The 15,380-nt window shown below is 37.5% G+C and overlaps 1 protein-coding gene across 2 annotated transcripts in view; it reads left to right on the forward strand.

Annotated features, from left to right (window-relative positions):
* baiap3 (BAI1 associated protein 3) overlaps nucleotides 1-15,380 on the forward strand; it is an 83,123-nt gene that overhangs the window by 40,342 nt on the left and 27,401 nt on the right. For both annotated transcript variants that reach the window (XM_065255659.2, XM_065255575.2), the window contains exons 3-12: nucleotides 2,199-2,286; nucleotides 7,775-7,852; nucleotides 7,929-8,036; nucleotides 11,060-11,119; nucleotides 11,704-11,770; nucleotides 12,109-12,322; nucleotides 12,443-12,487; nucleotides 12,576-12,653; nucleotides 12,798-12,903; nucleotides 12,991-13,098. In XM_065255659.2, the coding sequence (XP_065111731.1) occupies nucleotides 2,199-2,286; nucleotides 7,775-7,852; nucleotides 7,929-8,036; nucleotides 11,060-11,119; nucleotides 11,704-11,770; nucleotides 12,109-12,322; nucleotides 12,443-12,487; nucleotides 12,576-12,653; nucleotides 12,798-12,903; nucleotides 12,991-13,098 (952 nt within the window). The remainder of the gene's footprint in view (nucleotides 1-2,198; nucleotides 2,287-7,774; nucleotides 7,853-7,928; nucleotides 8,037-11,059; nucleotides 11,120-11,703; nucleotides 11,771-12,108; nucleotides 12,323-12,442; nucleotides 12,488-12,575; nucleotides 12,654-12,797; nucleotides 12,904-12,990; nucleotides 13,099-15,380) is intronic.

Raw genomic sequence — 15,380 nt, forward strand, 5'->3', positions numbered from 1 at the left:
AAAAAAAGTGTAATATACAGGTTGGTGGTTATTAATTTCTTTTTATTAATTACCCACTTGTAAACTTATGTTCACTGTTTTTTTAATAAATAAAGTATTTTATTAAATCTATATTTATTGTGTTAAACTGAGTAAAAATCGGTCCAAGAATCGGAATCGAACCGAGAATCGAATCGATCTGATAGCTTATGAATAGAAATTAAATCGATCCGGAACATCTGAATCGATACCCAGTCATTTTGACCATCAAGAAAATATATCTTGATTTAAGAATTTTTAGATATGTACTGAAAACAAGAAAAAAATACTAAGTAAGAAATTCATTTTTGCAGTTAACCCACAAGAATAAAAAGACAAAAACATTCAAAAAAGTTTTGTCCCCGTTTTTTTATTCATCCATAACAACAAGTGAGGTTTTAATTATATTTTGACCATTGAACTAGGAAATGTCCCCGTCTTTCATTCTAAAAATCTGGTCACCTTACTATATAATGTATACAATGTTAACTACAGATCAGCTGCCAAGCATGATTGCCGTCTCCCTTCATATTTAGGAAACTAAAACATTCATATTCATATAAAACAGAGGTATATGCTCCAGAGTTCGGTTTAGCTACTAATCAAACCATCAAATAAATAAAGACCGGACCAAAACTCATCAAGTCAAATGCAAGAAACATTTGGCAGTTGCCTGGTAATTATTAAGCTGCAAAATAATGCATGTGTATATCAAGTTGTAAAAAAATTGTCTGAACTGGAAAAGCTAATATTGAATATATCTAATTTAAGTTTTATTTTTGTGACAGTAGATACTGAATTAGATGAAGTTCTTACTCATCGACCGTTAAAACAGTAGGTACGAATATGGATAGTGTGAATGAATTTGGACGTTCTACATCCGCCATGTTGACACATCATATACATCGTCATTACCACAAGTTAGTCGTTAACTAACTGTGCAATCAAAAAAGGGGCATTTTTTACTAAAACAACGCCTCTACTTCTTCTTCTTGGTTGGATAAATCCTCTCTAACAAATGAACACTTTGGGATCTTGACAAGTAAGTACTTTTCGCCTCATTTATAAATCATGCACAGTTATGATCGTTAAAAGTGTGCATACAAAAAACCACGGCAAAGTCCATATTTATAAAAACTGGAAAAATGCTTAGCGCCACGTCAGGGTTAAAAGTCCTTCACAAAAATGGAATTATCTCAGCTTTTTGCTCAAATTTTGGTGTTTTTGATGAAACCTACACATATTTGAGAGGTGATGAAAACAGAACACATGAAGATAGGATGAAACTGATTTTTTTGTTTGAAAGCAGAGGGTCTGTTCTGTTTTCATATATAGTATGTTTATATATTTCAAAAGGAGCATTTTCTGGAAGGCATTAAACTTTTGTGAAACTCATGAAAAATGCTGGAGGCAAAAGAGTTAATTAGGCATCATTTAAAGGCGGAGATCGGAAACTGCTCAGCTGCGCACAATTTCAAGATCATTTGCGATTTATAGATTTTACATCTAAGAGAAAGGGGTATGTGAGTTTTCTGTGCGTACGTTCGTTTTATGAATCACAAGTACGCATTTTTGAAAAATGATCGTAAGATCAAATGTAGGATGGTTTCAATGCAGCATTTTGATAAATGAGGCCCTTTGTCTTTAGTACATTGTTGTCGTGTGAACATATCCTCTGTAACATATCAAAAGCTGTAGTCTGGTGAATGAAGTGTTTTCTCTATCTGTTGGTTTTCTCTGTATCTTTTAACTTTACTGAAGTGCTTCAATTTTTCAGCGTGAAAAATCATGTTCTTAAACTGTGGCCATTGTCTGAAAGGGAAATCGGCATGTTAATTTGTGCTCATCTTGTCACATATGTCAACACCACTCTCAATTTCAGCATAAATTTGACAATTTGACAGTTTATTACCACTTCCACATTTATCTATGGTCAAGTAATTACATGTCAACCGAAACACATATTTACTGGCTGCCTGCCACCGATACTCAGCTCATCTTGTTAGAGTGAATGAGCATAAATTCACTATACTCTATGGGTGTGATACAACGCAAATGCTCAAGAACCAAGCGCTCTAGATTCTGTAGGTAGGGAAATTCCTTTTGAAGGCACATTGTATAATTAAAGATAAACAAGGACGGGATGTTTCACGACTGAACTGATCCATCTCTATTTGCAGGGTTGCCAGGGGAAACGGGGAGTTCTTTGATCGCATGAATAAAATCCTCCAGAAACAGGATAGTCTGCTGTCTGCTGGTCAAACTGAGGTAACCACATTCTTCAAAAGATTGAGCATCTCTGTTTCCACCACACCCCATCTCTGAGTCACCACACCCCATTTCCTTATTTTTAAGAATTTAGATGTCCTCTCCCCTGCGGACTGCTTTCCTTTCTCCTGTGCATTGATAGAGCGCAAAAGTATGAGGTTGAATATAGAGCCATATGATATATATCAGCTATTATAGAGGAGCAGCACCCTCCTCCCTCATATTAAGACAACATCAGGGTTAATGTGCTTGAATAAGATGTTTATTAAAGAGCTTCCTCTCCCACTGATCTAACAGTAAATGTTGAAAGAGCAGCAATCAGTGCTGCCTGATTTATGGTGATAAAAAGTCCACTTACAATGATTTACTGGCAAAGGGACTCTGCAGATGTATATAGTCTAACTACAAGATCTAATCCACCAAGTTATGTTTATAAATATCTTTATTGAACTCACTGATCCAATATACACTCACCTAAAAGATTATTAGGAACACCATACTAATACGGTGTTTGACCCCCTTTTGCCTTCATAACTGCCTTAATTCTACGTGGCATTGATTCAACAAGGTGCTGAAAGCATTCTTTAGAAATGTTGGCCCATATTGAAAGGATAGCATCTTGCAGTTGATGGAGATTTGTGGGATGACATTGAGGGCACGAAGCTCCCGTTCCACCACATCCCAAAGATGCTCTATTGGGTTGAGATCTGGTGACTGTGGGACATTTTAGTACAGTGAACACATTGTCATGTTCAAGAAACCAATTTGAGCTTTGTGACATGGTGCATTATCCTGCTGGAAGTAGCCATCAGAGGATGGGTACATGGTGGTCATAAAGGGATGGACATGGTCAGAAACAATGCTCAGGTAGGCTGTGGCATTTAAACGACGCCCAATTGGCACTAAGGGGCCTAAAGTCCCTCATCCCCCACACCATTACACCACCACCACTGCACAGTGGTAACAATGCATGATGGATCCATGTTCTCATTCTGTTTACGCCAAATTCTGACTCTACCATCTGAATGTCTGAACAGAAATCGAGACTCATCAGACCAGGCAACATTTTTCCAGTCTTCAACTGTCCAATTTTGGTGAGCTTGTGCAAATTCTAGCCTCTTTTTCCTATTTGTAGTGGAGATGAGTGGTACCCAGGGGGGGCTTCTGCTGTTGTAGCCCATCCGCCTCAAGGTTGTGCGTGTTGTGGCTTCACAAATGCTTTGCGGCATACCTTGGTTGTAACGAGTGGTTATTTCAGTCAAAGTTGCTCTTTTATCAGCTTGAATCAGTCGGCCCATTCTCCTCTGACATCTAGCATCAACAAGGCATTTTCGCCCACAGGACTGCCGCATACTGGATGTTTTTCCCTTTTCACACCATTCCTTGTAAACCCTAGATACGGTTTTGTGTGAAAATCCCAGTAACTGAGCAGATTGTGAAATACTCAGACCGGCCCGTCTGGCACCAACAACCATGCCACGCTCAAAATAGCTTAAATCACCTTCTTTCCCATTCTGACATTCAGTTTGGAGTTCAGGAGATTGTCTTGACCAGGACCACATCCCTAAATGCATTGAAGCAACTGCCATGTGATTGGTTGATTAGATAATTGCATTAGTGAGAAAATGAACAGGTGTTCCTAATAATCTTTGAGTAGGTGAGTTTTAAAAAACACTTCACGTCACTTATACTTTTGTGTGCTGTGTTGCATGAACTGCACACCTTAAGGCACGCCATAACATTTCATTTGGATAAAGGTCAGGTCTTTGACGTATCCGTTCGGAAATGTGGCGTCATTCTGCACCTTTGCCTTGTGCTTATTTATGGTCATTAACTATGTGGCGGATGACCCTCGCGCTATTAAGGTTCACCTCACGTACAGCCAACCTGTGCCAAATTAGATTTACTGGCATGCTTTACACTAAGAAGACAATACAATTCCTCCAGAACCTTGATGTTACAGCGGAAACAATACAAGTAAATGTCATCTAATGTGAAAAACAAATGTGACTTGACCTACAGTAGATGACAAACAATAAAGTACAAATGGTAAAGCAGGATAAATGTGATGCAGAATAAAATACAATGCGGAGAGTAATTAACAGAAAACATTAGTCGAGCTGTACTATTGTGAGATACAGGGTACAATTAGAGTTCATTATGCCCACAATGACAGCAAGCTACTGTATCCACTTCTGAGGCTGTAAATCATGATACTCCCACCACCATATGGCACGTCTGATGTGAGGTTTCAATGTCGGAATTCACCATTTTGCTGTGGATGAAAATAACCTCTGTCATTTATGCTATAAAATGACTTCCTCTTTTACCTCACGTCTCTGATATGATCTTTTGCAGCTGTTTGCGTGATTTTAGTTTACTGTGATAGAAATGGGCAGCAATGTTCTTTTCGGAGAGCTGTGAATCCCAAACCTAATAACTTTTCTCTGCTTTGAATTTATGAACACTGACAACAGTCAGTGCTAGTAAATTGTTGATTATCTTGGGCTTCCTTGAGATCTTCAAAAGTATTTTTCATTTTGTTAATGGCTAATGGATAAAAGAGAACAAAGGGGTATCTTGAAGTCTTTCCACCACCAAGAACACCCTTGCTTTTTAGCAATGGCGTTGGTAACATTTCTAGCCTTATTATCCTTGTGGTACCATGGTACATTGACGGTATCAGATGGTAATAGTATGGTAATAAATGAATACCATGTGGGTCATTTTTGGAAATTAGAAATTTATACATAATCTGAAAGTTAAACAAATAAACTTTCCATTGATGTATGGTTTGTTAGGATAGGACAATATTTGGCTATTCGAAATCTAAATACTGAGAAAATCGGCTTTAAAGTTGTCCAAATGAAGTCCTTAGCAACTGCATCCACTGACAAAAATAAAAGATTTGATATATTTACAGTAGGAAATTTAAAATATATCTTCATGGAACATAATCTTTACTTAATATCCTAATGATTTTTAGTATAAAAGAAAAATCATTTTGTACGCGTGAAGTGATGCCTGTGACTTCTAGCATCCTCGGTTCTCGCTCTCCCGCTAATTGACATGTGGGCATGGTTTTCCAGGGCCATAAAAATAAATGATACGTATGGCTTACCCCTGATACGTATTTAAAAAAACTTTCAGAAACTTGTACGGACCCTGGTGAAGTGCATTCGGCACAGTCCAACTGCTTTTTTGACACTTTGCCTATGCTTAGCATGATGGAACAACTCTTAAACTGTGTTAATAAGTCAGAATGCATGCAATACCGTTGACCCCACCCCCTTAGGTACTAAATTATGTGTGTTTTCCAGCAACATAAACGTTAAAGGTATAGCGGAAGATTTTCTTTTTCCGGATGGATCATCAAGACTATTGGTCATCCCAGTTGACAATCATTCTGATGATATGTTGACATAAGGCCGTCGTACGTGCTCGTCCCTAGGTTCGCTTTCTGCACATGCGCACGTTCAGTTGTATATTGGCGCTTTTCCATTGCATAGTACCCCACGGTTTAGTTTAGTTTGGGTTGGGTCAGCTTACTTTTGGGAGCTTTTCCATTGGGTGCAGTACGTAGTACCCGATACTTTTTTTCGTACCACCTCGGTTGGGGTTCCAAGCGACCCGAGCTGATACCAAACGTGACGCGAAAACACTGTAGATCACTGATTGGTCTGAGAGAATCATCACGTCATCGCTATAATGTAAATATTAGCTTTAGCTTACTGCTAGCTTGCGCTGTCTCAAGCAAACATGTTGTTATCTGTGTTCTGCTATAAGTTTCCAAACACCCTTTTAGCGATGAAAAACATCCGCAAGTTGAGAATCCGGGACACCATAACAGTTTTTTCCATACTTGCAGTTTGTGGCGGCACATTCGCGACGTGCACGTCCGCATTATATATGCTTAAATGCAACTTGAATGAGGCTCAGTGGAGCGCCGTCGACTGACGCCACGGGTCGGGTGTTTAAACAGAAACCGTCATGTGAGACAGAGGCAGTTATAAACGCGATGTGCAAACATCTATTTGTGGTGGCCAATTTTTAGTTTGTGGCAGACTGAGAAATAAATGAATGTATGGGAATGTACAACAATGCTCTCACGTGTATGATGTCACAGCAGTAGGCAGCGTAAATATAACGACACGCCTATTATCCCTCCCACTCCGAAGCGATACTAAACTCGATGGAAAAGCTAACCACGCCAAAGTGAGGTGAGCTGACTCGACCCAAACTAAACTAAACCGTGGGGTACTATGCAATGGAAAAGCGCCATATGTGTGGTGGGCTACGGTTTCAACCATTCATTGAAGGTCGCGCTCTCACCGTGTTTTTTTAAATGTCTTAGAGTTGCAAGAGAAAAAGTGTTTACGAATTGTATGACAAGAAGAGAAAGGCCTCTGAAGAAAGAAACAAGACCAGAGTGTTTTTGGAGAATATTTCACACACTTGCATGCTCCAAAAGCACAGGTTGGGCTTCCCACTCAAAGTTTCTACTCGACAGGTAAAGTTTGGCATGCTATTTGGAGAAATCCATTTAAAATCACTGCTAGTAAAAGTTGATGTAAACTATGATTAGCGATGCTAGCCCTGGCACGTCATGAACCGCACAGACACAGTGCATTTTTTTAAAAGTTATTTTCAAATATTCAGGAAAATCTTCCGCTATACCTTTAAGGTGACATGCAGTATTGTAGTCGAGTCCAAGACCAGAGATCAAGTCCACATCCAGCTTTATCTGGACTTGGTCATGACTCACACCTGACACTTGATCTCTGGTCTTGACTTCAACACTGTTGACATGTTATTGCTTGTTATTCTGTACTGCTGAAAATTCTTAAGTTTTTTGTTGAATGTATGTATGAATTTTTGAGGGTTGCCATAGTGTTGAAGTGTGAGTGTTTCACTTATGTTAAGGATAAGCATGTTTTACCATGCAGCTTCACTCAGTAAGTAAATCATGTGTAAATGCTCATGCAGTAAACTTTTTATAAAAAATAATATAAAAAATCAACTATTTTGTGGAGGTTTTACATACTGCAGGACTGCTCTGAAATGCTTAAAAATATGGTACTGCCATACCATAATTGGCATTTAAAAAAACATGTACATAGAGAATTGCACGGACAAACAATAGCTTTACAAACCAGCAAGGAAAGTAAATGTTGTATCAATATATTGAACAGTCTATAAATGAGGACATAAGTAGGAGGTTAATTTGGTGTTATTGTTCAGATCCTCTTCATCTACTACCACATCTGAACTCATATTACGGATGAAATTAGAAACATCTCATTGAGAATCATTTCTAAAAGGTTCATAAATGCCTCATTCACCGGCTCATTGCTCTCGGTACACTGAAGCTCTTAAATCTACATTAACAGAGAGCTCATTGTTAAGCACAAATAATGATGTCCCTCACTCTTCATTGATTACCTCTCATCTTTGTCTCTGTTGGTTCTCGGTCCTCATGCATTTACAGGAGGAGAGCAGCTGTTCTCCTCCACCCCCAGAGAGTAAGGAGCAGACTTTTGTTCCAGAGAAAGCTACCAGGGATGAGGTGAGTCTCCTTATACCAGATACACTGGCATTTTTCAATGATACACGCATTTATGAGATCAATTATTTCGTTTTAGCTCGACTTGTTGTACGAGGAAGCCATCTACACCGTGGTCAACTGGGTTGGGGTGCCATCGCCAGAATACGTCACAAGCGAAGGGGAGATTTTCAGCTATCTGCAGAAGGTGCGAACCCTTTTTCTTTAAAAGATTGCGCTTTAAAAAGTTCAACTCATTATACAGGTGCATCTTTTCATAACAATATAAATATCCAGAGTCTCCTGCGACAAGCCAAATCCACTGACTTGAAGAAATGTCACGCTCTGATTGACTACTTAATAGAAATGAAACAGAAGCAGTGGTGTAAAATGTGTTTAATAGCAAAGCTATTCTTAGTGATTGTAAAGGAACGGAGGATTGCGTTTGGGTGGTGGTGAAGGGAACGTTTGTTTACTTTGAGTTTGTATTATGAGTTGGAGCAGATGCTCTTGTCTCAGACATAATTAAACATCAAAGCCCATGTCCAATGGGGATTGATGTTTGGTACTTATATTACACCCATGAAACCCCTGTCACTCCAGAGGAGCACAAATCCATTCTCAGACCTCTCATACAGAGATGGCAAAAGGTCTTTCGTTTGAAGTGTCTGATGTGTAAAATGGTTCTGGAGAAAGAAAAATAGATGGAATTTTGCCTTGGTTGCTGACATAACCTGACCTTTGATTGCCGTCACTGACAAGAATAAAGAATTTCAACATTCACAATTTTTGAGAACAATTATTCAGATAAATAAATAAATAAAACACTAAATAAATAAATAAACATACAAGAATGGATATAGCTTTGGTCATAAGTTTACTTAAACCTTGGACGATCTGTAAAATGTTGATTATTTAAAGAGCACCTATTGTCCGATTCACGTTTTTAAATTTCCTTTGGTGTGTAAGTGTGTATTAGTACATGTTAACCATATGCAAAAGGTACAAACCCCAAAGTAAACAATAACGTTAGTTATCATCAGAGGTATTTAGGCCAATCACAAAGTACAGATTAGCTGGCCAATCAGGGACAGAGAGCTTTTCAAATCCATGTGTTTCAGGAAGAAAGTGAAATCTGGAGCTAAAAAAATATACGGTATGTGGAAAATAATGTTTTTAACCATAAACCACGCAAACACTTTGTATTATACCAAATACACAAAATAAAGTTTTAGCAATGAAATAGGTGCTCTTTAAGAAAAAAGAGGAACTAACTGAAGTGTGTGCACCTGAAGCGCAAATTTGTTTTAAACTAGGACATTTTCCTTGAACTATAAAAACCAGTGTACTATTTCTATCTTCATCACGGCACAGAATAATGAAATACGTCCATAAGAACACGTTTGTCATTTAACGTAAGTAAATTAAAACAGTATTGAGTTCATCATTTTTGCTCTGCATTGGGCTATGTGTGAATAATAGGCACAATCATTAGCGCATGTAAACAGAAGTAAAGAGGTTATAGCTCCAGTCATGTAAACATCTTACTGAGATTAAGTCCTTACTCTGATTATTGGAAATAATCGCATTATTGGTGTACATGTAAACGTAGACAATGTTGTACCTTTCTGGGTACCTTAAGGACCTATTTTAATGATATAAGCGCATGGTCTAAAGCGCGCACAGCACAGTCTAAATGGCCGTGTTCAAATCCACTTTTGCTAATTTAAGGAAAAAGGGTTTGTTTGCCAAGCACACAGTCTAAAAGGGTTGTTCCTATTTTTTTAATGAGTAATGGGAGTGTTTTGGGCATAACGTGCAATAAACCAATGAGAGTCTCATCTCTCATCCCCTTTAAAAGCCAGTTGCGCTGACACCATGCCTAATCCTTATTTAGAAAGCAGAATTTGTAAACTAAAAAACTAAGCGGAGAAAGAAGACCCCCAGTTTAAGATTGATGTTAAAAAATTGCATTGTTTTCGTTTGTATTGAAATTTGTTCTTTTTTATTAAAACCTTTAAAAGTCGTTTTCTTTCAGTCATGGAAGTAAAAATAGCAGGTTTTTAATTATTGTAAATGTAAGGATTGCCTTAATGATCATTTTAATCTCCAAAAATAATTTACAAATGTGCAAGAAAAAGTTTGTACTCTCAAAATACTTTATTTGCAACAAACAAATAATTAAAAAACATTCGGAAATCCGTATCAGCACTTGGACAGCACCGTGAATAAGCATTACTTAAAAACGGTTCTCATCTTAGCATATCCACAGGTACCAAGTCATCAAATACAATAAAAAAAAATGGGTAGATGCAATATTTGCATTTTTTTTTAGCAAAACATTCAATTACTTACCAAGCTGCAGGTAAAGCAGCTCTTTACACCTTCTAACGTCTCTTAATCGGTCTTCATTTATGTCCAAGACACTCAATAATAATCTTTTTTTTATTTTAATCCTTTAATTTTTCATATTTTAAAACATTGGTGTGATGCTGCGCATCCATGTGTGTGATAAGCAAAAGCGTGTTGTCGTCCCGTTTATAGGCGCATGTTGCGCTCATTAAATAACAAAAACAATATTGTGCCATTGACTTTAAACCAGGTATTAGTTGGTGAATGGCGTAGTCTATTTTAGTTGCCTCAAAATAGCAACGTGCCAACAATACACCTCGTTTTCAGACCGCCCATGGCCACAAAATTAGGTGCAAATGGATTTGCTCTAACAATGTGGCACTTAACGTGAAAATGATAATTGTCCCGGTTTGAAACTACTGTAGCAAAAGACACCTGCGTCGCACATTGCGTCGGGTGTATGATAGGGCCCATTGTGTACAGTTTTGCACCCCTAAACGTTAACTGGTACAAAGTTGTTACTTAAGGTACACAATAGGTCCTTAGGAGGTCCCAAAAGGTACCACATTTCAATGTGTTGTATACCTAAAAATGAACCTTTCAGGGTACCACCCCAGTGGCAGAAAGATAAAGTTTTGAACCTTTTTTGTACCATTATTCTGAAAATGTTAGCTTTTAATTACTAGAAATGTAAACAAAATAATAATTTACACCCTGTCCATACTATTACATTTACATATTTTTATTATTTACCTAAATATAATTTTGTCAATTAAATACAATATTGTACATGCAATAAGGTGTATTTATATGACCTCTTACCTCACATGTGACAGTTTTCTCTCTCTTCATGTTCATAACTTCTACTGTCTTCCTCAGGTCTTTGATATGGGTCAAGAGGAACATGACATCATCCTGCAAAGAGTTCGAGAATCCAAGGTGATGATGGTCTCACAGTGATTTTTGTCATATACTTTAACACTCCTCTCAACGTATTACCATGTCAGTCACAGAAGTGACTAGTGTTAACTGTTCTTCATATCAAGTGCTCCACTTATATTTTGTAGTTATGGACAGATTTCACATTTTTCTTTCTTATAAATCTAAAGACTGATGAGAGGTATTGACATCTTTAAACAGTGTTGTATATGTATCTGAGGTGTTATCTTTGCGAAAGAGTCTCCCATTGCCTCTTGTAAACACTTGAAAGGTTCGAAAGAGAACTAAGAAATGTTTTGCCATCTGAATGTTCTTCACAACGATCCAAACCTTCATTTACACAGCAGTCTCCCTCTACCCATGCATGCCACACACAATATACTCACATTTGACATCTGTGAAAGAAAACTATATTGATTCCTCTGCTACCGACAGGTGCTATATCGCGACACTCTTGCATTTATTTGACTGTGTGCTCTCACCTTAGGTGCCACCCCCATGTCGAGCGTCAAATGTTCGCTACGAGTTTTTATTATTGCAGTGGTGCCTAATCTAATCCATGTCTGAAATCTTCTCTTTTGTAGAGAGCAAGCTATTCTCTCAGGGTCTCTGTAATGAAAGGCAAAAATCTCATGGCCAAAGATGCCAATGGTAAGATGTTCTTGCCTTTCGTGGCTTGGTTTGTTTATATTATATTACATATCTAATATTGCATTCGTTTTCAAAACAGAAGGACACAAAGACATAACAACTAATATGTAATTCCTTACAAAATCTTTTATTTATTTTGCTTAATGCATCATAGAAATTGTGTAACCCTTTTAGACTCTGCAGGGCTTTAGTCTTTTTTTTCCAGGCCTTCGTAATTAATGGGACGACAAGCAATCACTGTTAATAAAGCAGATCGTTTGTTTGTACCTCTCAGTACTCTATCGTATCCTTTATTGAATTAACCACCGCTCATCTTTACTTTTACGGGTGCTGTCTAGGCTACAGTGACCCCTACTGCATGCTGGGAATTCTCCTGGGACAGTCGCCCAAAGACACAGAAGAGAAAAAAGAGAGGAAGTTTAGTTTTCGCAAGAGGCGTGAAAAGTTAGAGAAGCGCTCCAGCGTTAAGGAGGTCCTGGCGGGAAGGGATATCCAGGTGACCGACGTTAAACCAGAGACCCTTAACCCGGTGTGGAACGAACACTTTGTTTTGTAAGTATCTTTCTCACAACACTGCTAGAATAGTTGATACATCTTTAAGTCTGAAGTTATAATGGAGCCAGTTTTGCTAGAAGTGAAAGTACGTTTGTACATGTGTTTGTTTATTCGCAGTGATATTGATGATGTTCACAATGACCTTCTGCATTTGGACATATGGTGAGATGAATCAATGTGTCCTTCAGATCGAGAACAGTCATCCGCAGGCTGTTTTTCTCATCTAAAAGGATTTTTTTTTTCTCACCAGGGATCACGATGATGATGTTTCTGTTGCAGAAGCCTGTAAGAAACTGAACGAAATCAGTGGATTCAGAGGAATGGGCAGGTAGCTTATCCAACAAATGCCGTTCATTTTTTGAAAATCCTCTGTATGCCCAGCCAAACTTCCAATACATTTCTACCTTATTCTTTTATGTTTTACTGAAAAAGTGTAAAGACGTTCAAGTTGAATGAATGACTTTCATATTAGATATTTCAAGCAAATTGCCAAATCGGTGAGGGCCAATGGAGCAGCTGCGTCTGGAAGTGAGGAGAATGCTGATGACTTCCTGGGTTGCATCAACATCCCACTGAATGTGAGTTTTGCCTATATTGCGGTATAGCGACTCTTTTAACTCGTTTCTTCTGCAAATCGACTTTCCTAACACGTTCTGCCTCTCTAGGAGATCCCGGTTGTTGGTTACGATAAGTGGTTTAAGTTGGAGCCGAGGTCCAGCGCCTCTAAAGTTCAAGGAGAATGTCACCTGATTCTTCGTCTCTTCACCACTCAGGTACTGCTGAGCTTTAGCAGCACTTGTTTATTGGTGCTAGAGTTCACCCCAAAGCTTTATCTTCATCGGCTTATCATCAAATCATGTCAAATCTAAGTTAATCCCTCTCGAAACTCATATGGTGAAGTCATCCAGTATTCTCATATCACAATAAATTACATTGACTCAACGTGAGGTCAACGTCTTTATGTTTCAATTACTGTGCAAAGAGACTTACATTTGGACATACAGATATGATTTATGCATCATTTAAAACGTTAAAGCATCTAGTTTTTAATTTGTGTCCACTCCCAATAAAAACAGAATGTTCTGCTTTTTGCAAAATTAAGAAAACAAACATGATGCACATTCTGTTCTCTTTCCCTAAGTGAAGTCCTTTAAGAAAGGTGTCAAAAAAATGAACTGTAACTTAAGGAATACTTGTTAAGAGGTAAATATCTACATAATGCTTGGAAATTGAAAACAAATATTCCCACGCCCCCGTGCCATAAATAAGAGCGCAGATGATCCTTATGCATTGCTTACGCCCCACAGTCAATGGACAATGAATCCCTGATCCAGTTCTGAGTTGTTTTATCCGAGTGCAGCAAACATGACATCTAAATCCTTATTTACTCACACCTGTCTCCTCAATGAAAGTTCTCTCCAGATGCGAGTGATTCTTTTGATTCCTACACGCATCCACAAACACACGAGGCATAATATTTGACGCGCTTTGTGGTATTCTTATAAATAATGGGACTGCAAACAGGACATCTAAAACCTTGTTTATCCGCATCTATCTCTGCACAGCAAGTTCATTACATGCACGATCACACGCCTGGCCAGGCACTCCTTTGTGTTGCTTTCAAACAACACTGCAAGGGAGTAATGGTGTCTTTAAACAAGCACGAAGTATTGATAAGTTGACCACTCTCATCCCTTAATAAATTTACCATGATTTACTATAGTATTTGTAGCTAAACCACAGTAACCACAAATTTACCAGTGTCTCATTAATGAAACCAGTCTTTCTATTAAACATACTGTATGGTAATACAAATTGCATTATTTAAAAATAAAATTATTATTATATTCTATTGAAATATTTTGTTATAATTTCACAAGTATACCTTGGTATACCATGGTTTTACTACAGAAAAGACAGTTTCCTCATTTTGTGGCTCATTATAGAAGTCTTTGTTTCCTCAGCTGTCAATCCCAGATTATTCAGGAACTTTCACGTCTCTTTGCATATGGCTTTTCTCAACAAAAAGTTATTTAGAAATTCTAAATCAATATATTGTTTTATGTGAATGAGTAGGGAATGATTTGAATGATTTCACATCATTTAAAGAAACAACTCTAGACTACTAAATCCTGTTTTGAAAAATCCTGTGAAAACATGTTATGGGTTTTGTGGACTTAAAAATTTAGCTTTTTTAAAAACCATGCATTTTCTTTCCAAAATACAAACATGTACATGCATGTTGCTCTCACAATATTGTAGCCCAGTTTGTGCTGAACACAGTGTTATGAGACTTTTGCCATTATTATGTTTGTAAGCAACTAAAAAATGCACAAATCATCCTCTTGGAATTCTAAGGTTCTATCTGCGTTCGGAGCAGTTTTGAGATATTGTATAGTTTTTGCATTACATATAGGAAAACTTATATGGGGAAGAAGTTTCTTTCAAACATGAAAATAACAGGGACCCTAAATGTATTCTAAATATACAATATCAAAATCCCCTCAAATTTCTTAATGTGGATTTTTGCAAGGGGTCAAATGCAAATAGAACCTTCTAATTCTAAAAAAAAAACACTTTTCGCTAAGATTTATAAGGTTCTTTCTGCCACAACATTATTTAAACATTAAATATAAAATTAATGATGTAACAATTTTTCAACATGTGTTAAAAAATTACATTTTAATCCTTTCTATGACATTTATATGATCTTTTTTCTAAAAGTCTGATTTTATATTGCTCCTCTACAACATTGCTCCTTTCCTCTTCGGCCTCAGTTTCTCTCCCATTCTCCGATGATGGTTTTTTTTCATATTTTCTTTGCCTGGTGCTCTCTTTCTCGTTCTCCTGCTGTTGTTTCTAGCACTACCTTTCCCCCTCCTGGATATGTCGGGTTCACAACAAAACTAGACATAGAAAGGATTAATTTTTTTAGCATTTTATACCATTGAGCAGCTATAGGCTACAATCATTCTGAAATCATTTTAATATTGAGGTAACTGCTTTAACAATCTTTCACATGTTTACATATTGACATAGGGTTGCCAACTGTCCC

Source organism: Paramisgurnus dabryanus, chromosome 3 (genome assembly GCF_030506205.2).
Source record: "Paramisgurnus dabryanus chromosome 3, PD_genome_1.1, whole genome shotgun sequence".
Taxonomy (NCBI): domain Eukaryota; kingdom Metazoa; phylum Chordata; class Actinopteri; order Cypriniformes; family Cobitidae; genus Paramisgurnus; species Paramisgurnus dabryanus.